The sequence below is a fragment of the Lampris incognitus genome, chromosome 16 (assembly GCF_029633865.1).
Source record: "Lampris incognitus isolate fLamInc1 chromosome 16, fLamInc1.hap2, whole genome shotgun sequence".
Lineage (NCBI taxonomy): Eukaryota > Metazoa > Chordata > Actinopteri > Lampriformes > Lampridae > Lampris > Lampris incognitus.
The window spans coordinates 18,681,691-18,705,635 of NC_079226.1; the positions used below are offsets into that span (position 1 = coordinate 18,681,691).

The following is a 23,945-nucleotide window of genomic DNA, read 5'->3' on the forward strand; positions in this document are numbered from 1 at the left end:
GCAACTATTCCCCAATCCTCTGTGAATAGTACACATGGCCATTGTAACTCGAGTTAATGGTCATGGCAATTTGCATATGAAACCGGTCGTTGGTTTCGGTCGTTATGCCACTGTATATTGGTTATAAGGGTGGGGACACCTGCAGTCAGGTGAGACTGTGGAAGTCACGTAGATGAGCGATGCAACGTTTCTCCCAATAAACGCCGTGTCCAGATGAACTGATTCAACTTCCTGTGACGCTCCTGTAGTTGTTTCATCTGTCTTCGAGTTGCAAGTGACTCCCACTTCAAAATTCCTCGTTTCAAAAGACACGACAACACTCCATCTTTATCTCTTACTTGATATTACTTTATTTGATATTACTTTATCTCTTTCTTGATATTACTTTATTTGATATTACTTTATCTCTTACTTGATATTACTTTATTTGATATTACTTTATCTCTTTCTTGATATTACTTTATTTGATATAACTTTGATATTACTTTATCTCTTACTTGATGTTCTTGCCCCTCACATACTGTAAGATGCTCGGTCTGGACCAGTGGGTACGTCCCTCTCGTGTACTCTCCTCCCCACTCTGTTTACAGCGCTGGATATGACGTAATGTTACGGTCGCTGGTGCTATTCTCCAGGACATCCACTTATGCAGACACCATACTCATAAATAACTTGTATTAAGAGGCTATCTTACTATAAGACTATGGCTTTATATTAGATGGGTCCCTGTTGTTTAGTATAGCCAGGTTGACACCGTCTTAAGAAGGGTCAGCGCGGTGAATTATTATGAATCCCACGGTAAGTCTGGGCAAGCCCCGCCCCGCATAGCATTCAAGCGCTAGGATTGGCCAGATTGGCCAGTGCTCGTTGCGTCCGTTGGTTGGGTTGGTTAAATTTAGGGTTAGGGCAGGTTAAGGTTAAGTTTAGCTAATCGGAGGCAGAGTAGGGGCGGGTCTTCCCGGCATCCTAGCGCCTGGATGCTGTGCCGTGGGATTCATGCATTTCGGTGTCCTGGCACCCCCCCCCCCCCATCCTCAAACAAACTCAACACAACTGTGTTCGGTGTTGCCAACCCCTCTCTGAGGAAAATACTGGCTGCCCCGAAAGTAACTAAGCCAATTTGCATACCAATTTGCATATAAATAGCGCTACATCAGAGAGGACGCACTAAAGCAACGGGGGGGGGGGGGGTAAATGACAAAATAGGCCGCATATTTACAGAATTTACACACCACGATGATTAACTTTTTAGCATGCAAGAACTCTATTCAATCAGGAATTCATTGGGACGGAGACAAAGTGACATCAGAATCGTTAACCAAGAAACAAGGCCACTGTTAAAAAAAAATTAGACAGCATTTTAAGCTTTTGTATTTAAAAGAGATTTCTTCAGCCGGGCATGTATGAAGAGAGACAAAACCAGACACCAAAATCATTAACAAAGACACTGTCCCGCATATTAAAAGAAACTGCAGACACCAGTCTAGATGATGAAACTATTACATTTAACATAAAGTGTGCTTTATCAGACATTCCCCCTTTTTTCTTGAGAGAAAGCTCGAAGAAGAGAGAAATTAGATTTCAAACGACTCAACTCGTGAAAGCTAAGTGTGGAAGAGGAGACGCCACATGCTTCAGCATCGGTTAGTCACGAAGTGAGAATCAGGACAGAAAATGTCAGAAAAAGACACGTTTTTGGTCACTAGTCACTTTTGAGAATTTTAGTCACCAAGGGCATTGGAAAAGACACTAAATCTAGCAACATAAGTTGGCAAAGGTAACTAGTATCCTCCGACACAAGACCACATCCACCTAAGATCCACCCATCTAACATCGTCCTAACATCTCTAACATTTCCCCAGCATCCACCAAGCAACCGCCAAACATGTGCAGCACAAAAATACACCGTTTCTTTGAGAGAGAGACAGACAGACAGACAGACAGACGGGGAGAGAGACAGACAGACAAACAGGGAAAGAGACAGGGAGAGAGAGAGACAGACAGACAGACAGACAAACAAACAGAGGAGAGAGAGAGAGAGAGAGAGAGAGAGACTGAGAGAGAGAGAGAGAGAGAGAGAGAGAGAGAGAGAGAGAGAGAGAGAGAGAGAGAGAGAGAGAGAGAGAGAGAGAGAGAGAGAGAGAGAGAGAGAGAGAGAACGGGAGGGAGGGGAGTGCAGGGGGGTGTATAAGTGCATTTTACTGACTGTAAAGTGATGGATGGTGGTTTGGCAGAGGGGTATGTGAGCGTTTTGGCTTAGCCATAAATGGGTAACAATCCTGGCTCGTGTAAAGGGCTAATTCATCTGTGAATGTGTTTGCACATACATGCTGAAACACTGACGACCACAACTCCAGACATTAAACCATTAATTACACCACCCTCAGACAAATGTTAACTATATGCTGTGCCACTGTAACGAAATACCAACTATTTACTCATCATCAAAAATACTAGAAGAAATCTGCACATTACAAACAGTTGTAAATGTTACACCATCAAAACATGCCAACCCAAACAAATCTTAAACTAGAAGAGTGCAGATCTCCTCCAGGCCTATCTCCCCTTCTCCGGTGCTTGGACTTGGCGACAAACCAGTTGAGGAGTTAGCGCCTCAATTGCAGTGTAAAACAGGTTTTTCCAAGGTTTTGAATCACCGCAGTCATTTGAGGTCCTTGATCATACAGTCATAACTGTGCACAAAAGTCATTAGGCTGGCAGGCCCAGTAGGATGTGAGATCAGTAGTGGACTAATAGACGCACACAGAGAGAGAAAAACCAGTGGTTTTCCTGCCATAGTAAGACTTGTGCGCAATGTCCAAGTTGATTGAACAGGAAATATATATATATATGTGTGTGTGCGTGTGTGTGTGTGTGTGTGTGTGTGTGTGGGGGGGGGTTAATATGCGGCACTCAAGCTCAAAAATCTACCAAATGTTAACGTGCTGGAGAGGCTGAACCCAACAAGCCAACAAAGACAACTAACTCAAAGACAGGTGTAAGGTAAAAGCAAAGGTTTTCATTGCCAGGCTGGGGAGGAGGTGAGGGACTGGAACCATGCCAGTGGAGACCGCACGGTAACGTGGACGGGGGGGGGGGGGGGATCTAGGGCAAAAACAGGCAGAACAGGACTAGTGAATCGAGGAGCAGGCAAGGGAACAAAGAGTCCGGGAAGACGCACAGGGGAGGGGGCCAGGACCAACGAGGGAGTGGGAAAACAAGCGGGGCTCCATGGAGACCGTAGACGGGCTGGCAGAGCAGGCAGGACCGAGGAAACATGAAGAGCAAGGTTAGATGGGGAAACAGGTAACGGGCCATTTTACATGTACAGGGTTGGAAGCGTAGACTGAACTGAGCAGGCACTACTATCTGGCAAGGTAGATGTGGCAAGGCTGGGTTGATAAGGAGTTGAGTTGATTATGGCTGATGAGATGCACGCCTGCCTCCAGTCCTGCAGTATACATACACACACAAACGGGGAGACAAACTAGGGCAATGATGAGGGCAATGATGAGGGAGACCAGCAAACGGGTGAAGTTTCAAGTTGTGCATATCAAGCTACGTCCACAACTATGAGGATGAGCGGACAGACGGACGGAATTGTGGACGTAACTTGATATTGTAACGTGCATGGATAAGTAGTCACGTTGGTCCTAGACTAACGGGTCGGACCCTTTAGTCGACTGGCTAACGTTGTCGCTTGCGGAGCGGGAGGTACGGGTTCCCAGTCTGCCCCCCGAATTCGCTACAATATATTCAGCTTGAAACTTCACTCGTTTGCTGGTAGGTCCAGGTGAAAGTTTGTTGACCATTCTGTGCATGTCGTTGACATTTATCCATGGTAAATCTTGCAGGCATCGCGAAAAATATGCCATTGCCAATAGCACACGCCAACAAACGGGAAACTGGTACGACCGCTGCAGTAGAAACCGGAAGTCAGTGGACTACAGTTATGCACAGGGTCGATTAGGGAGCCTGGGATGAAGAGGGTGAACCCGGAAGAGCCGCAGGGGCGGACATAACACCTAATAAAAACGTCTTGCCTGTCAGTCTGTAGATGCGCAGCCTTCTAGGCGGACCATCGCACAAATACGACCAAATCTAATATGAACTTGCACTTTCCAAATAAGAAAAGGTTTGCTGTACGACCATTTTGGTGTAAACCTAACCCTGTCTTTATTTATTTATTTATTTTTATCCCCCCCCCTTTTCTCCCCAATTGTATCCGGCCAATTACCCCACTCATCCGAGCCGTCCCGGTCGCTGCTCCACCCCCTCTGCCAATCTGGGGAGGGTTGCAGACTACCAAATGTCTCCCCCGATACATGTGGAGTCGCCAGCTGTTTCTTTTCACCTGACAGTGAGGAGTTTCGCCAGGGGGACGTAGCGCGTCGGAGGATCACGCTGTTCCCCCAGCCCCCCCCCCCCCCGAACAGGCGCCCCGACCGACCAGAGGAGGCGCTAGTGCAGCGACCAGGACACATACTACATCCGGCTTCCGCAGACACGGCTATTGTGTCTGTAGGGACGTCCAATGTAGCCGGAGGTAACAGGGAGATTCGAACCGGCGATCCCTGTGTTGGTAGGCAACGGAATAGACCGCCACACTACCCTGACGCCCTGTCTTTATTTTCATAACATAATAAAGCTGGGTAAACCGTTTATGCTCTTGCATGCACGGCTCAAATCTACGGTTGACTCAGATCGGGCAGCAACAAGAATATGCAACACTTCCTGTTTTGACTACAACGTAGAGGAAGTTGTTCCTCTATAACTTGTGCATTTTTTGCATTATCAAATTTTTTTTTAATAAACTTAATAATGCTGCTGCCTGATCCGAGTCAACTGTACATGTGAGTCGCGCATGCATGCGCACGATTGGCTTAGATCGGGCAGCGACAGAGAGCAGCATTGGTCGAGCAAGCTAGAGTGAATGAAGGAAGAGAGGGAGCGGCGTAGCGGAAACAAATAATTTTCAAAGGTTTTGAATCACTGCAACCACGAGAGGTTCTTCACCATACATTCTATCTCTCTCTCTCTCTCTCTCTCTCTCTCTCTCTCTCTCTCTCTCTCTCTCTCTCTCTCTCTCTCTCTCTCTCTCTCTCACACACACACACACACACACACACACGACCAAAAGCGTGGCGGGGATAATAAACAGTAACATCCAATGCTATAGCAACTAAATGTTAAATGACTACTTAGTCTAATGTCAATAATACTTAACTCATGATGTTTATCTTTTCAACCTTGTAGCTCAGTCCAAAAGGTTTTGCCTTATCCACAACCACTTGCTCAGTCCAACTGCTGCCCTTGGACAAAGCTTTTAATATCTGCTTTAGGCTGTGTCTATGAAAGCAGAGTTCAGTTTACAGAGACAGATTTTTTTCCCTATTTCATCAATTCTTCTTACAATTTATCATGTAAAATTCCCTGTTCCTGCCATGCACAACCCCTGCAGTGGTTGGGGAGGGTGTAGAATACCATGTGTGTCCTCAAAATGACAGATGGAGTTAGGAATTTTTGCGTAAAATGAGCTAGTAAATTGTGTCAAAGCTCTTATAGCCCTGACAGAGACAAATAGAGCTTAGTATAGACTTCCCATTAAGAGTCACCACACACACAGCAGCTACAGTCTCACTTTCCACAGCTGAGGAAACAGTGGAACACAGGTGCTGGATTAGCGTCAGATTAACATTAGTCTTTTCCCAAGGCGACTCGGATGTTTGCTGTGCTATCATTGTTTTCCCCCGGTATCTTTTTTTTTCTTTTAATGCTCACTTGTCCATCACGTCCCAAAAGATGTATACACTCTTATTCGTCAGAGTATCTTGCATCATTTATATTGATTAGATGCTAGCAGACAGTGAGATAACACAAATAGCTTGACATCAGTGGAGCTTTGGCTGAATCAACACTGGAAATCAGACGATTATACTGACCAGAAAAAAAAAATACTGTAATGTGTCCCAAGTATGGTTTAGTCAAGAAAGCTCTCTGAGCCTGGCTTTCACAGTCATTTTAGCTTTGACTGGCTCTCTGCCTAATGATAAACAGCTAATGATGGGGAGAAATTCCATAAATCCTGAGCTGTCCGGCCTCATATTCATTGACTTGACTTGCGAGATAAATGGACTCGTCAGAGCTGTAGCTTTGTGACCACACTGGATTCCCAATGCGGCAGAGTGACTAAGTCAAGCCTATTGGTTCCACCACCACAGCAGGGACTGTAAAATCTAGCTGGCAGGGAATTATGTGAAGCTGCAGAGATAGGCAGGGTGCTCAAAATATGAAATGCTAAATCAAAGTTTAAAACGACCCATTTCACTGGCATTTCCCTCTTACACCTCTCACATCAGCACCTTTTTAGAGCACAAGTCTACTTATGGTAAAGCTTACACCTACGTAATATGTCTATACCTTATATCATTGGTTTCTATACTCTTCATTAGTATTTTTTTCTTTAACCAAGTGTTACTATTTGCCTCAGTAGCAAATGCTGCAGAGGAGCCCGTTGAATAGCCTGAATAGACCATATAGCGAGCGAGCGAACTCTAGTGGATGGAGTTTAAAAAATTGTCCAGATATACCACGAATGAAGTCAAGTCAAGTCAATTTTATTTGTATAGCCCATTATCACAAATTACAAATTTGCCTCAGTGGGCTTTACAGCAATACAACATCCTGTCGTTAGACCCTTGTATCAGATAAGGAACAACCCCTTAAAAAACCCTTTTAACAGGGAGGAAAAAATAGGAAGAAACTCCAGGGAGAGCAACAGAGGAGGGATCTCTCCCCCAACATGGATAGACATGCAATGGATGTTGTGTGTACACAATTTACAGAATACAACATTGAAAGAGAATAACAGAATTATAATAGAATTATAAGATATATGAAGAATATGATGAGGAGGATGCCAAGCAGTGTCCAGATGCCACTGGAACAGCCTACGGCCTGAGCCACGCGACCACCATAACTATGTAGACCTGACAGGAGGACAGACTACACATGCACACAAGAGAGACTCACATCACACCATTCACATACGTGGGAAAAAAGACAAGAAACAACAGTCACACACTGTAGTGAGAGAAGCATATAACATTGAAACAGGATAACAAAATTATATGGATTTATAAGATATAGTTAAAAAAAAGGGATGAGGGGGATGCCAAGCAGTGTTCAGGTGGTGACCCCAATCGCAATGAAGACCTGGGAGGAGGACAGACTACATGTGCACACAAGAGAGACTCACATCACACCATTCACATACACAGAAGAAGAGAAAGGAGAAGACATCATTCAGAGAGAGAAAAGACATGTGAGGGAAGAAAACAGTTTGCAATAATCAATCTATACTATATAATCTCGTCGGCAGAATAGTGCTTGGTAAATTCATTGAGACAGAAACAAAGCTGCCATGCATGACAGGTTGTGAAGTATTCAATTTAAAGGCAACTAATTGTAGGTTAAGGTGAAAAAAATTAGTTTTAAGTTTGGATTTAAAGGACTCAACAGACTCTGATTGCCTGATGGCAGCATGCAGGTTATTCCATAAGAACAGGGGACTCTGATTGTCTGACAGCAGCATGTAGGTTATTCCATAAGAACAGGGACCAACAGGAAAAGGCCCTGCCACCAACTGACTTCTTTTCAACTTTGGGTACACACAGGAGCCCTGTGTTTTGAGTGGAGAGCTCAAGATGGAATGTACGGTTTAAGGAGATCAGAGAGGTATGTGGGGCAAGCCGATTTAGGATTTTATATGTCCGCAGAAGCACCTTGAAGACTGATCTAACATGGATAGAAAGCCAATGAAGGGAGGCATGAATTGGTGTAATATGTTAAAAAAATGTAGTTATAAGTTAGGATTCTAGCTGCAGCATTTTGAACCAGCTGAATACTTTTAGCTTTTAGTACTAGCATGTGGCAGGCCTGAAAACAGAACATTACAGTAATCAAGTCTGGATGAAACAAATGCATGTATTAGAGTCTGCATTAGCCATAGACAGGAAAGACTGAATTTTAGCTATGCAACATAAGTGAAAAAGGGCAGTCTTGGTAATTTCTTTAATGTGCTTATCAAAGGAAATGTTGGGATCAAATGTAACACCACATTTTTTGGCTGCCACAATTTGTGAAATCAGAGTTGCTGATTGTTGTTGTTACTTGATCAGATTGGTGTCTGTGTCTCGCAAGGCCAATAACCAGCATCTCAGTTTTATCTGAATTTAAAAGCAGGAATTTAGTGACATCCATTTTTTCACAGCAGCGAAATAGGCCTCTAAATTAGTAATTTGAGTACGATCATCAGCCCTTATAGGCAAATACAGCTGAGTATCATCTGCATAGCAATGGAAATTTATTTCATGACTGCGTATAATTTGGCCAAGAGGTGAAATATAATGAGAGAAAAGTAGAGGGCCAAGAACTGAGCCCTGAGGTACGCCATATTTAATGTCAGAGAATTTCTATGTAATATTATTACAGCAGACACAATGTGTTCTTCCAGATAAGTAGGACTTAAACCAAGAGTGAGCTAAGCCAGAGACGCCAAAATTACACTTTATTCTGTCTAATAGTATACAGTGACCGATGGTGTCAAAGTCTGCAATGAGGTCCAGTAGTAGAAGTACAGAGGTGGAATCAGAGTCCATAGCTAGTAGAAGATCATTCACCACTCTGGTCAGAGCAGTTTCAGTGGTGTGACAGGCCCTGAAAGCCAATTGAAAGGGTTCATATAGTTTTCTTCTATATGGGTTGAAAGTTGTTGATACACAACTCTCTCTAGTACTTTGGAAAAGAATGGAAGATTAGAGACTGGTCGATAGTTATTAAGAAATCCTGGAGTGAGGTGCAGTTTCTTAAGTAGAGGTTTGACCACAGCTGTCTTAAAATCGCCGAGAACAGTGCCAGTAGTAAGCGATAAATTAAGAATGTCTAGCATTGTAGGTCCTAGAAAAGCCCAGATTTGTTTAAAGTTTTGCTGATAAAGGGTCAAGCAGGCAAGTAGTTGGTTTAGAAGCTGACACAAGCTTAGTCAAAGTATCAAGAGAGATAGTCTCAAAAGCTTTAATAACAGGGACTATCAGTGACTCATTGTAGAGATATGAATTTGGTAAGAAAGGATCTGCAGGAGTAGCTGCAGGGGAAGAACTAATTTTGTTTATGATCTCATCAACCTTATTGCAGAAAAAATCTCGAAATTCATGGGCCATGAATGGTGAGCAGCTAATAGATGGCTACTTTTTAGTAAATTTAGCTACAGTGTCAAAGAGAAATCTGGGATTATGTTTATCAATACTGATTAAGCGAGATAGATATGCTGCTTTTGCAGCAGCTAAATCATGCTTGTATTTAAATAAATACTCATGCCAAGACAGGTAAAAAAAAACGTACAATTTTGATTTTTGCCATTTATGCTCCAGTCTCCTGCAGGCCTGCTTAAGAGCACGTGTCTCATAATTAAGCCAGGGTGTAGGCCTCTTTAGTCGCCTAGCTCTGGTAGTGAGAAGTGCAACTGAATCAAGTAGACTAAAGAGGGCCACATTTAAGTTGCTAGTGAGATTTTCAACAGTCTTTTTCTATAGTGAGAGGAGCCAAGACTTCAGGCAGCTGCTGGCCAAGTGCAGTTACAGTGGATGGACCAATGTGGCGAGTGGCAATTACATCTGTGCCAACATTAACAGGACAGGCCAATAATGCTTCAAATTTAATGAGGCAAATTATCTGACACAGCAGATGTGGTTGGCAAGACACTCACATAAGAAACAACTATCCCTTTAGATAAAATCAAATCAATGGTGCAACGAGTGGACTTTTGAACAAACTGAGTGAACCCAATCATATCAAAACTATGTTCAAGAATCAGATCATTTATTAGTAAGGCTTTGGTAGACTGTGATCTGACATTTATGAAACCAAATTTAAGCATCTTGTGGAAGTGATCAGTAGTAAGCAGAACTTTACAGCTACAAAGAAGTGAAATATTAATTGGAATTAGACACCTTGTATCATTAGCTGACAGTTTTGATGACCTATGCTTTGGACAATGTGTGGTCACACTTTTGGTAACATTAGATGTTTGATTCAGTAGTTTATTAGGTACTTCGTTGCATATTTCACCACCACCAGTGGTAGGAATAATTGATTATTGTGATTCACACATTTAGGAGAGGAGAGCTTGGGAGCAACACAGCAAGGTAGGGTGATGGTCTCAATGTTATATAGACCAGGCTGTCAGTCTGATAATCTATACTATGAGAAATTCCCTGACTAAACATTAACTAAGCTAGTTCACTCCACATCTGCACTAGGTTTAAACCTAGCAGGCCCTCTAAGCACCTGTGGCCTGCTGAATGAAAAGTCCCTGGTGTCAAACTAAACATAGGCAGCCATATATATTGCCAGACAAAAGAGTGGCGGCATTCGCCCCTGTAGAGTGAATGCCGTCTGCTTTCAGCAGGTAAGGGCGGCCCCAGAAAGAAGGCCAGTTATCAATAAAGCTGAACCCTAGTCGTTACAGTAACGAGCCAGCCAGCGGTTCATTGAGTTGAGCCTACTGTGCATCTTATCAGTATCCCTCACGGATAAGGGACCAGAGACAAGCGACTCTGCATAACTGTAGCCCACTGACTTCCGGTTTCTACTGCAGCAGTCATACCAGTTTCCTGTTTGTTGGCGTGTGCTACTGACAATAGCATATTTTTTGCAATGCCTGCAACATTTACCATGGATAAATGTCAACGACATGCACAGAATTGTCGACAAACTTTAACCTGCACCTACCAGCAAACGGCTGAAAAGTTTCAAGTTGTACATATCAAGTTATGTCCACAATTCCGTCCGTCCATCTATCCGCTCATCCTCATAATTGTGGACGTAACTTGATATGTACAACTTGAAATTTTTCATCCGTTTTCTGGTAGGTGCAGGTGAAAGTTTGTCGACAATTCTGTGAATGTCATTGACATTTATCCATGGTAAATCTTGCAGCCATCGCGAAAAATATGCCACTATCAATAGCACAGGGCAACAAACAGGAAACTGGTATGACCACTGCAGTAGAAACCGGAAGTCAGTAGACTACAGTTATGCACAGAGCGGATTAATTGATGCTGGCATCTTTCTGGCAAACTCGGGCGTCCTGACTTGACTGGCTTTTGTGATCTGACTGCTTCATCCTAGCATTATTGGTGCCGACATCAATAACAATTTTTCTGAAAATAGTGGTGCTGTGCCTGGGTTCCCTGTTTCTCCCTCCATGATGCCAGCACCCTAAGATTATCCTCTATATCGGAGACTCTGACCTTGAGTAAACAGTGAACCAAGGCTGGCGAAGCTAATCTGATATTGCGCGTAATGGCGTCTCCTATCACTAGCGTGCGTTTAACCCCATCCCTAACCCCACCCTAACTCTAACCTTAACCAACCTAATCAACGGAGGCAACGAGTACTAACCAATCAGAGGCAGAGTTCGCGGAAAACGGGTACGAGTACTGGTCAATCAGAGACAGAGTGCCCAGAAAAGCAGTGGGTTTCATAATAACGCTCCCCTGCCACCCTGCATTTCGGAAATTCGCGAAGTCATAGGCGGAAGCAGGAAACAGCTGGCAGTGACGAGCAATGATGACGTCCAATAACATGGGACGAGGGTAATGGTGTTATTTGGCGCTGCTTGTGATTTCTCCCTCTGCGACTGAGTAAGCGTCTAAGATATTTATTCATAACTAAAATAATTTTGTCAAGTTTTGATAATTTCCTTAGTCATTTAATTTCCTTAATGTCCTTTTAGTTGATTAATGGTTGGTGTTACTGCTGACTGGAGGGGGGAAACTAGGGTGGCCATTTCCATAACACCAAAAAGGAGGACACTTTGCGGCATTTAGTGAAGCCAGAATAATCACAATATATAGGACTCTGGTATACTCCCCACTGCAATACAATTTTGTTCATGATAATGATGGTATCATGATACAGTGATTCTGAGATAATCTTATTCATTGCAAGACAATTTAATCTATGATATATCATGATGTATGTGTAACAGAAGAGGACAAAATATTCCTGAAAAGGCGAAGAGTATTTGTTCACAGTTTTTGTATTTATTCACTACTGTACATTGTGGTGTCTGTTTCAAAACGGACGACTGAGTTGACAATATAATGTAACGAATTCGGGGGGCAGTCTGGGAGACAGTCGCCATGGCCGGGACGCGAACCTGTGTCTCCCGCTCCGCAAGCGACAACGTTAACCAGTCGACTAAAGGGTCCGACCCTGTTGTGGCGACGGTATTATTGTATTTAGAAATCACGTCAGGACACAGCGCTGTCGCTCGACACAACCGCTACGTTGCATTCTTTATTTAGACTGACACAGCATCACAGGCAGACCCGATCAAACAACCCAGAGCCCGCAGGCATCACCAATCGATCCCAGCACAATAGAACAGCACCAAATCAAATGCAGCACTGTCGATGTGTGCAGACATAACAGGTATCTCGGACTGCCCCCCGAATTCGCTACAGTAACAACACACTGACTACAACTCGTCCTTGCTGCTTTTGCCAATGAAACCGTGCTCTTTCGTCCATTCCGGGTTAAAGGAGGTCTTCCGTTTCGGCATGTCTGTTCTGTTAACGTAACGATGTGACGTAGCAGCACATGGAGGCCTTGTTTACGTTTTTAACCAATGATATATCAGATATTTATTTGACACGGCTTTCAGCCAATCATTTGTTAGACCGGAGATCTTATCGTTATGCTGCGTTCCAGTGCAGCCCCAAAAAGGAGGACAATTGGGGGTCCGGCTTGAGGCTGCGCCGGACGGAGGACAGGACATTGAAAAGCCGGACTGTGACATATGGCCGCCCTAGGGGAAACAAATGTCAACGACGTCTGCGCTGATTTTGACCAATGAAATTAGGATGGACGCGAAGCAAGTGCGCCAAACTTCCCAAAGAGTAGAGCCGGGGCGAGCGATTTTCTTTTCTTCGACGAGCGGTCGCTCGCCTGCTCGCTGACGCACGGAGCAGGTTGGGACATCTTCATTGTGGAAAAACTGAAACAATCTTATGTTCACTCGTCCAGTTAGGAACCGGTGTTGCTCTAGCGTGTTCTCATCTCCTCCTCTCGTCGATCTGTTCTCTATACCTCCTCCCCATTCATCATTCTTTGACTGCGCGGAAATGTCACAGAAGGAAGCGCCATTAAAGGGGAAGTGGAGGTTGAATTTGTCACCACCGAAATCAATATGCCTTTGAACAGATGGCCTTATCAATACACAGTGGCTGGGACAAATCAGTAATTTTAGGCTGCTCTTGCACAAAGGCATTAAGATACTATGCAGAGGAACTTTGAGGACCAGGTGTGACAGCATTACGAAAACAACCAGAAAGTCCAACCCAGATTTCGTGCCGCATCCATCAATCATTGTGAATTGGTTGTGCCTCTGATGAACTTTGCTGTCAGTGTCTGGGGTCATGAGTGAAAAGGCCATGACAAGTCAGTCAGACTAAGGGGCGGGGCTTATAGTATGCGAGCTCTGGCAGGCCAGGCCACATGCTCAGTGGCATTTCTCTGCTGTTTACCATTACCACTGCCACCTCGCTGAACTTGGTGCTGAAATGGCCCTGTTCCCAGTCCCCTTGGTGAGAGATGCCTCAATGATGTAGCTGTCTGTCTCTCTCTGTCTTTCGCTCTCTCCCACACACACACACAAACATACAAACACATGCACACACACATTGAGTTTGTCTTAGGGGCGTCAACAACTTGGAGATTGCACCCTGCTAAAGGTCACACCTCTTTAATTGATGTCAGGAAGTCACATTTGGTCAACAGCTGGATGAGCCAGATAAGGTGCTTTCACTCCTACGTCATTGGGCAACGAGCAACACAGTTTTAGCCATTTCATTCACTTAATTTGTATTGAATTTTCACTGCAGTGTACCTCCAGATACAGGATTGATTTTTTTTTATCCCGCACTTCAACTTGCTAATATGAGCAATTATTTACACCATTGTGCTACTTCTGTGATACTCGGTAAACTGCCCAGCCTGGGGATAGCGCAGCGATGGGGAGAGCTTGGTCTTTTCTACACTGACTGCAGTTTATTGGTTTTGGTGATTGCAACTGGATATGACTCTCTGCATTAAGCTCTGTGCCTCAGCCAGAGAATAGCACCATTCAGTAGCACAGAGCCTCAGTCTGGCAGTCAGTGCTGCAGTCTGCAAAATACAGTCGCATCAGATCACAAGCCAGCTATTGTCTTTGGAGGAGGAAGCAGGGGTTGCATACTTAAAAGGATGGCTTAAAAAAATTGGCAAGCATCATACTTTCCACAAAAATGGCTCAAATAAAAAAAAAAAGAAAAACAAAAAAAGCAGGGTGGAACCAATTTGTTCAATGTGAGTGTCTTGATTGAATTATGGGTGTTCTGCAGAAAACTTCCCACTCTTGGAATCAAGTGACCAAGTCAGATAAATGAGTCAGACGTCTGACACTTAATCTACGTTTATTTGAAGAAATCAGTTTGAGAAGAAACTATGCCTATTGTGGACATCAGAAATAAAAGGAAATAAAAATTCTGTTTGCACTTTTCACACATGAGCTACAAAATGAAAAAAAAAAATTTATTAAAAAAACCAACCAAACTTTCTTTAATGGTCTGAATAAAGTTCTATTTTTGGAAGGATTAAAAACAAAGGGGGGGGGGATAAAGGCCGATTATATCTACCAAACCTTTTTGGTTATTGTTCATAGTTCATATCCCTGTCTCATGTGGACTATGGCCAGTATTTACACCTGTATTGAAATTATTTAGATCATTCTAGCTGCAGCAGTGGCTACGTTAGCCATACGAGTGTTATTATTCTGTAGTTCTTTAGCTGAGTTCACCATTGAAATAACATGGAGAAAAACAAACGGAAATGTATTAAAATGTTGACATCTTACCGGAGTCAATAATAGGATGCTTGTGCTCGGGAGCACACCTCTTATACCAAATCAATTAATAACATATGGTAATAACATATACCGCACAGTGAGCTAAGACAAACTGGCTGAAAGAAGGACAGACTACAGGGAATTCAACTACAGGGCCACAATTAATTCTACGTAATGTCGTTCTTTCTTACCTTAACGCTTCCTAGAGGCTCGTAAGGAAGGTGAGTAACAGTGGTTTGCCTGCTGAGTGACAAGAGTAACAGCAGTCACAACTCTGCAAGATTACCCTGCCACTATTGTTATTCCCTCTGCATCTCTGCCAGTAGAGTTATCATTTGTTACCCGCTTGCATCTAACCCAAACCCCATGCACAGTGAAATCTTTCCTTGCAAATGTTGACATAGCATTAGAGACTGAGGCCAGTTGTACATCATTCCTGCATTCCTTTACGCGGCGTGCCGGAACGATGTGACCCAGTATCCTGCTCACTCATGGATACAGGAACAAGAAGTCGCCAACGGCAAGTTCAAATGCATGTCTTCTCGGGCACAAGTAAATGGGCTGCTGTTCCGTCCTTAAGAGATATGTGCCTCTTCGGTGTAAGGTCATCGCCGTGGGCCAGCAGGACCTCAGTGAGGTCAAAGTTCACTGTAGATGGAAACTGTTGGTGATAACCACTGGGTCTGTGTATTTTTCAGGTGGTGTACTTGTTTAACTTTGTGTTCTTCTGTGTCCTTTTGTGCACGTTTGTTGTTGTCTCTGTAGGCTGCGCAGGGCGGCGGACACAGAACGCTGCTATATGGACATGCAATTCTCCTGCGGCATTCGTTTAGCTCCATGGTGAGAGAATATGGCTGGGCGCACACATGCATGCATGCACACACATACATACATATGTGCGTACAAACATGAAGGCAGACATTATCCATCGGTATTGCCATCACATAATCATATAAACAAACTGCATGGTGACTTCTACACAGTCATGCACGTGCAAAGCAACATGTGAGTCCAAGAATAGAGTTCAGCATACTGTGGGACAACTCTCTCATCTCTCTCATGTGGGTTTGATGTCTGTATGGGCCACATAGTACCTGACCTGTTTGAAGACATCAAGGTCACAGACAGATAAGCTGTCGTTTGATGTGGGCCTGCAGGAAGATTCAACAGGTAAAGTAAAGCAAACAAAACAACAACACAAAACACTGATTCATTTCACTTTCATCCCTGTATCCCCCCGCCGCCCCCCCCTTTCTGTCTCCCCCTGTCTCAGTCAGTTTGCAGTTACCCGTCCTATTCTCCTCCGTCCACCACCTTGCTCGCTGTCTCTGCCTGTGTTTCTAGTTTCTCTCTTGTTTTGCCTTTCTTCTCTCGTCTCCTCTGATTTATGCACGCCGCTCCCCTCCTCCTCCCTCGCCTCACCTTACTTCAACGCAAGCAGATCCCAACGTGTCTTTTCAACATCTCTGTTAATACAACAACCGCAGACCTGCAAGGGCGGGGGTGGGGCGGGGGTCCTCTGTCAGCTTTGATTACGACTGTCAAGCGCACCTGTTTAGTTGTTTTATCCAGATGCATCTGCTCACTCCTCATTCACGTTATTATTCATTTTATAACCATGCAAAGGATGAGCAGCCAATTGAGTGTGGTTTGGAAGGCTTGTTGCTATGGCGCTTCCCCCTTTGTGTACAAGTGCTTTTTTGTAATTATGTGTATGTGCCTCCAATTTCTACCAGTACCTAACCTCTCCCAATTATCTAATTAGCAGTTAAAGGCGACATTTGTTTGGTGACATTTGGGTGTTTCTCTTCGCTGAAAATATGCAGATGAGAAATGTCCTTGCATGTACATGTATGTGCATGTCGGCGTTGTTGTGGAGGTGCATGTGTGTGTCCCTCCACCACATATGCTTATGTCTCTGTGTGTGTATATCATTGCAGGTGAGGCCTGTTGGTGGACTATCCACCCCGCCTCGAAACAGAGATCGGAAGGAGAGAAAGTGCGTATCGGCGACGACCTCATCCTCGTTAGCGTCTCCTCAGAGCGATATCTTGTAAGTTAATGTGGTCTATATTGTTTGCCTTTTAGCCCTTGAATCGTAAAGCTTGATATAAATTGTGGAAAAAGCTGTCAAATTAGCTGTGCTTTGCTTTGCTTGCTGGTGCTGTGAGGTTTTTTTTTCCTCGCCTCTTCCTAAGCCCACTCGCACATTCTCCCCTTCTCTCCCACCACCTCGCTCTCTCTTTCACTCTCTCACTCTCTCAACCCACCAGGCGATATCAGAGAGAAGTTGTAGGCTGCAGGATGATAGTAAAAGCTGTAAATATGAATGTATGAATGTGTGTGTGTGTGTGTGTACGTGCATGTGAGTGTATGTGCACATGCATGTGTGTACATAATAGAGGGATTTTGAATAGGAGAGCACCAACACTGCTTCCCCCTGATGTGACAAAATTTCAGATTATCCCAATCCTGTTAGCCTTATCTGCACTCTCCTCCCAACCTCTCACCAGTGGGAGGCTTAAAAACCCGACTGAAGTTGAAAAGCAACAACTTTTCCTTTTACATGACTGTGCCCTCTCGGACTATTACACTAAGCAGAATTCTGATATTCATGTTGTTTAGGTTCTTTTGTGCTACAGGTTTAGGACAGTAGTTTTCAGTCCGGTCCCTGGACATCGACAGTACTGCTGGGTCTCTGCTCCCACCGGGTAGTTCAGTACCTGTTATGCCAGTTCTAAAAAAACTCCGATTTGATGGCTGGACTGCCGGGGAGTTCAGTTAAGGCTAACGGGATATGGATATGTCCCCAGTGGGAAAACATGTCCACATTCAGCCATGGAGTCGATGACGGCAGCCGTGGGGCAGGGGTACAGCCAGATGACCACTATTGCCTTACTGCTGGGAATAGCAATCTTGTCTTCTGTCCCTGCTGTCCAACATGATTGTATATAGTGTGGGGACAAGCAGAGCCTAAGGGTAGTGGAGGAACTGTGGGGACTGGGGATGATAAGGTCACTGCTGCCAAAGAGGCGGTCATGTAGTAGTTATGTACACAGACTCTGACCCACAGACACTGTGAAAGAGTGCACACACACACACACACACACACACACACACACACACACACACACGCACGCACACACACACATCTCAACTGGTCCTCCAGTCAGTGTTAGTCACCAAACATTCACGGCAGCTGTCAGTCAGTTTCATGTTCCTCTCAGTGATCCATGATAGTTTCAAACTTTATCTGAACCCTGGCACTGATTTTTAACTTCACTTCTTTCCAATTTTAACAGTGTAACATTATAAAGCCTTTAAAACACAGACAGCATCGACTTTACTTTGTGGTAATCCATATTTCCTGATGAAAATGTCACAGTTTTCTTTTTTTTTTTACTTTTTGTATCTTTATCATTTTCTCTCTTTACTTTCTCACAATCTACAATGTCATTCATTTTGCTCTTCCTATCTTCAGTTGAAGGTCTTGGCAAGGGCACAGCAACACGTTGCAGCTAGCTCCTTTCAAGAATAGTATTCTACAGTAAACATCTTTCAGCGGCGGCTCTCTCCCATCTATGGACCAAGATGTCTTACTTTAGTGTTTTTAAATCTGGGGTTTTCAATTGTATATATTTTAACAAACTGGCTGTTGGGTCTTGTAACATTGTCGTCGTCCATGCGTCTGCACCAGTGTGCCCCCGGAGGTGACATGAGTTAGTCACACTCCTCTACACTGGGTGCCATGCTTCTCAGAATGGGCTGTGTAATCTTTTACTCTGTTCCACAGCACTTGTCCATTTCCAATGGCAACATCCAAGTGGATGCCTCCTTCATGCAAACGCTGTGGAATGTCCACCCCACCTGCTCCGGCAGCAGTATAGAGGAAGGTAAGGAGCCACGTAACACCAAACCGCATCCGACATCCAGGTCCAACATGCTTAACTGAACTGACCATTTTGTGCCTTTTGCTCTTTCTCTTTCAAAAGGCTATCTGCTCGGTGGCCATGTGATGCGTCTGTTCCATGGTCATGATGAGGTACTGACCATCCCAGGGTCAGACCAGAGTGAAGAACAACAGAGGTGAGATGCAAAGCAATGGAGAGAAAAAAGCTTGATAAAGAACCAATAGAAGGGCTTCCAGGTGGTGTGGCAGTCCGTTCCATTGCCTACCAACACGGGGATCGCTGGTTCAAATCCCCGTGTTACCTCCGGCTTGGTCGGGCATTCCTACAGACGCAGTTGGCTGTGTCTGTGGGTGGGAAGCTGGATGTGGGTATGTGTCCTGGTCGCTGCACTAGCACCTCTCCTGGTCGGTCGAAGCGCCTGTTCGGGGGAGAGGGGGAACTGGGGGGAATAGCATGATCCTCCCACATGCTAATATGTCCCCTTGGCGAAACTCCTCACTGTCATGAAAAGAAGCGGCTGGCCACTCCACTTGTGTCAGAGGAGGCATGAGGTAGTCTGCAGCCCTCCCTGGATCGACAGAGGGGGTGGAGCGGCGACCGGGATGGCTCAGAAGAGTGGGGTAATTGACCAAGTACAATTGGAGAGAAAAAAGGGGGGAAAAATCTAAAAAAAAAAAAAAAGAACCAATAGAATAGAAAAGAATAGTGTACAGCATGAGAGGGGTCTCATCTGAGCCATGGTACAGCGATGACGATGAGACATTTCAGTAAGAGAACAGTGTGCATAATGCATGAGCAATGGACTGACCTGTGAGTTACCCACTGTTCTCCCACCTCCACCTCCCATGTGGGGCTCACAGAAAGATGTCTAACAAGCGTGACACCCAGCTCACTGGGGAGCCAAAATGACCACCGGGCAATTTATATTTTTAGCTGCACTGTGCTAATGTCAGTGTGCTAGGCAGCAGGAAAATGGCACATTGGACCTGAAGTGGGTCAAAGCAGAGGTCATGAACCATGCATACACAGCCAAATGCAAGGAGGTGTTTCTTCCTCCATTTATACATACACATATAATAATAATAATAATAACGTGCATATAAGCTCTCAAACATGCACCCATGTGCACGTATGCGCATGCATATACAAGTGTACTGCACGAACATTCACATACTGGCACACACTGTCTATTTTTGGCACAGCGCATGGCAAATATGGGGGCAGGATTAGATATTGTCAGCTTTTGCTTTCCTTCTTGCAGGCTTGTCCTTGAAATTGAATAGAGCGGGGATGTTTTTAGAGATGCTAAATTTTCAGGGGCAGATCAAACACACTCCAAGCTGTCGACAGGGGCAATGAGCGATTCCTTTTATCTAAGGACCTAGTCACCCATATCACTGATAGACAGAGTCGCTGTGGGTTATCAGTGCGTGCATGTCTTCATTTGAAGGATGTGCTGCTGTAGTCGGGAGGGTAAATATGGGCCATTTCCCTGTGTGCTTGTGTGTGTGTGTGTGTGTGTGTGTGTGTATGTGTGTGTGTGTGTGTCTAACAACTTTCAAGCTAATATCACTGACAAATGGGGATGAAGCGGTGGCATTCTTTTAAGTGACCTTGACAACATAAGTGGTCTTTAGGCATTAAAAATGTCTAGAGACCCCAAGCCACCCACTCATGCCTGTCTGGTGTCCCCAGGATAGTCAACTATGAGACGGGTAAAGCTGGTGCCAAGGCCAGGTCCCTGTGGAGGCTGGAGCCGCTCAGAATCAGGTGGGTTGTCTCATTACCCTCATTTGATCTGTCAACTGTTTTTTTTTTTTACTCCATCTCTCTCTCTCTCTCTCTCTCTGTCTCTCTCTCTTCTCTCTCTCGCTTCTATTTTTCCCTTTCCTTTTTTCCTTCTCATTTTACACTTGACTTTGTCTCTTCTGTCTGCCCTTCTTTATCCCTTTCTTTCATTTGCCTTTTTTGGTCATCCTGCAATTCTGTCTCTCCCTGTCTTCACCCCCCCCATTACTCTCCTCTCCTCTCTCTCTCTGTCTCTCTCTCTCTGCTTCCCTCGAACTTTGATGCTGCTAACATCTTTGAGGTCTTTGACCCTAGCTGTTTGTACAGCCTCACAGGGATGGCAGCTTCTCCATCTCCCTCTTGTCTGTCAGAAGGGGAATTTGTCCCATCTACCACTTCCTTGACCCTGTTTTGTTTGTAACCCCAACAGCAGGGAGAGTTCCTGAATAGAAACAAAGTCCATAATTAGTCAAATGTTTCAGCTATTTGTTAATTATTCTACATACCCACATGACATGCTAGTTAATTAGCAGCTGGCACCGATATTTGCATCAACTAATGAGGGGATATTAGGCTTCTACAGCTTATGAAATTCAACTTTATCTCCCTGTGTGTTTGTGTGTGTGTGTGTGTGTGTGTGTGTGTGTGCATGTTTGTATAAACACTGTCTGTATTGTGATTTTCATTGTCTTTATTTGTGCATGTCTCTTCGTGTGTGTGTGTGTGTGTGTGTGTGTGTGTGTGTGTGTGTGTGTGTGTGTGTGTGTGTGTGTGATGACCTTGAAAGCTGGAGCGGCAGCCACATTCGTTGGGGTCAGCCCTTTCGACTGCGCCAGCTGACCACCGGCCACTACCTGGCCCTGACAGAGGACAAGGGGGTGGTGCTGCAGGACCGCGAGAAGTCTGATACTGCCTCCACTGCCTTCTGTTTCAGAGCCTCCAAGGTGACACAACACACAGAAACACACACACACACACACACACACACACACACACACACACACACACACAGTCATACGCTCACTTACTTAGTGGTTCTCAGAGTGACCGGCATTACAGGAGATCATTCATTCACCTCCTTACTCAACACCAGTGAAAAGACATTATGTAGGACCAACGGAAAACCCACACAAATGAGCCACCCACTTTCCATGGACTGGAAAGTGGCTATTTTTCCAAGGACAATCAAATGAAGGACAATGAAAATCGCATCAATTACTGGACAAATGAAAACGACACCACAGAGGTTAATTCATCTGAAATTGCCAGCTCTGACCAAATTGACTTAGCTGCCCAGTCTTGACCATTTAGCCCTACTCTCTGTAATGGGGTATCTAGATATGGCCAGTGATTGCGAGCCAATTAGTGACCCAGCCACTGAGAATCAATAACAGGTATCATAGAACACCGGCGAGGTCATTTATCACTGGTCTCATTACGCATTTTATGGCTTTGAAACATATCTGATCCTAACGAGGAAACAAATACAACCCCGTGACTGTGATGGATAGCTTTCTGCAACAACAGGGTTGTGCCGGTTTCTCCGGCAGATGTTGCTGCCAGATGTCTTCAGAAACCAAGTGTGTACGTCTGTGTCTGCTATGTGTGCATGGGTGTATTGCGTGAATGTGTGAGGTCCGACAGCTATGGCGCGTTCATTTTCTCCCTTTATCCTGCCATGTGCAGGAGAAGCTCGAGCAGAGCCCCAAGCGAGACATTGAGGGCATGGGGGTGGCGGAGATCAAGTACGGTGACTCGCTCTGCTTCGTCATGCACGTGGCCACGGGGCTCTGGCTCTCCTACCAGGCACCGGATGTCAAATCGTCACGGCTAGGACCCCTCAAGAGACAAGTGAGCAGAAACAAAAACAAAAACACTTCCACTGAAAATTTCTCCCTTTCAGCTGAGAACGCACAGCATGTTCAAGAACAAAGAAATAAATACAAGTCCCTGGAGCAGATAATTGTTTTTCATCACAATGAGCTGATTGAGTTGAGATAATTGCGTGTTAGTGTGTATTAGTGCATCTCTCCTCCTAACTAAATATAACCTGTGTCCCCTGGCTATTGTGACAGAAGCAATAGGAATGTGTGTGAGTGTTTGTTTACCCTGCCCCTCACTCCATGTAAACAAAGGTGGATAGCCCGTATGTCAGGACCCGTGTTCCTGGCTCAGCAATGGCTGATAACGGCTGGGTATGTTGTCTATGGCAAACGGCTTCCCACAGTTTTTTCCCCCTCCTTTTCTGTTGTTTCTCTCAGTTACACACACTGCTCTCTGAGTGCGAACACAAATGCAATCACAATCTAATTTTTTCTCCTTTAGCATCTCTTGTCATTACTCTCTCTCTCTTCCTTTCCTTGCACTCCTTTCCACCCCCCCCCCCCCGTCTCTCTCCAGGCTTGCCTCCACGTAGAGGGTCACATGGATGACGGGCTGACCCTGCAGCGCTGTCAGCACGAAGAGTCCCGTGCTGCTCGCATCATCCGCAACACCACCCGTCTCTTCAGCCGGTTCATCAGGTGCACGGCACGCCGCTAACATGCTACTGCAGCCGAGTCGTGTTTCAAGCATGAGTTTTGGAGGCAGGAAGAATTAGGAGTGACTCATCTCGACGAGTCACCGCCATACAGTACACAATTATTGTCTGCCTGTTTATGTATGTGTGTGTGTTTCTATAGACAGGATTAAGTGGCGTTTGTCACGTTGATGGGTTTAAGTGGTTGTGCTGTGTTAAATGGGCTAGATCAACTGTAATTTACCTTCAGAGGATTGAAGCTGTATGTGGGGCTTCTCTAAGACTGTGTTTGGTTAATGAAGATTTCCATTGGAAATACTCTTTCCATAGTATCCCTCCCTAAGGTGTTCCCATGACATGGTTCAGGCACTTCAGGGAACAACACTGTGGAAACAGTATTTCCAGTTGAAATGTTTATTATGACACCACAAGCTCCAGTCAGCCTGCATGTCAGCATTCTCCCGGGCTCTCTCTCTCCCTGCTGAGACACACGCATAAACAGGCATAGGTTAATTGTGTAATGGTGTTCCTCATTGTCCAGATGAGCCAATCCTAATTCTACCTGCTTCCAAACTATCTAAACCACACCTCTGCCACAGCTTCTGTCACTCATCACTGCACACAACAAAGTGATCATGCAAAATGTCCCATTAAACCCAACCACCGTCCTTATTCCACTTGAATGATTCATCAGGGAAAACGGAAAAGGCCACTGCCGGAGCCACATGATAGAATAGAATAGAATAGAAAAGCTGTTTTTGGGGGCGTCCGGGTTTGC

The 23,945-nt window shown here is 44.8% G+C and overlaps 1 protein-coding gene across 1 annotated transcript in view; it reads left to right on the forward strand.

Moving 5' to 3' along the window:
* Positions 1 to 23,945, forward strand: part of LOC130125987 (ryanodine receptor 3-like) — a 158,721-nt gene that overhangs the window by 25,707 nt on the left and 109,069 nt on the right. The window contains exons 4-14 of the mRNA XM_056295363.1: positions 528 to 548; positions 15,157 to 15,171; positions 15,716 to 15,790; positions 16,042 to 16,120; positions 16,891 to 17,003; positions 18,744 to 18,843; positions 18,943 to 19,036; positions 20,557 to 20,631; positions 21,437 to 21,593; positions 22,336 to 22,500; positions 23,050 to 23,171. Coding sequence (XP_056151338.1) covers positions 528 to 548; positions 15,157 to 15,171; positions 15,716 to 15,790; positions 16,042 to 16,120; positions 16,891 to 17,003; positions 18,744 to 18,843; positions 18,943 to 19,036; positions 20,557 to 20,631; positions 21,437 to 21,593; positions 22,336 to 22,500; positions 23,050 to 23,171 — 1,016 coding nt within the window. The remainder of the gene's footprint in view (positions 1 to 527; positions 549 to 15,156; positions 15,172 to 15,715; positions 15,791 to 16,041; positions 16,121 to 16,890; positions 17,004 to 18,743; positions 18,844 to 18,942; positions 19,037 to 20,556; positions 20,632 to 21,436; positions 21,594 to 22,335; positions 22,501 to 23,049; positions 23,172 to 23,945) is intronic.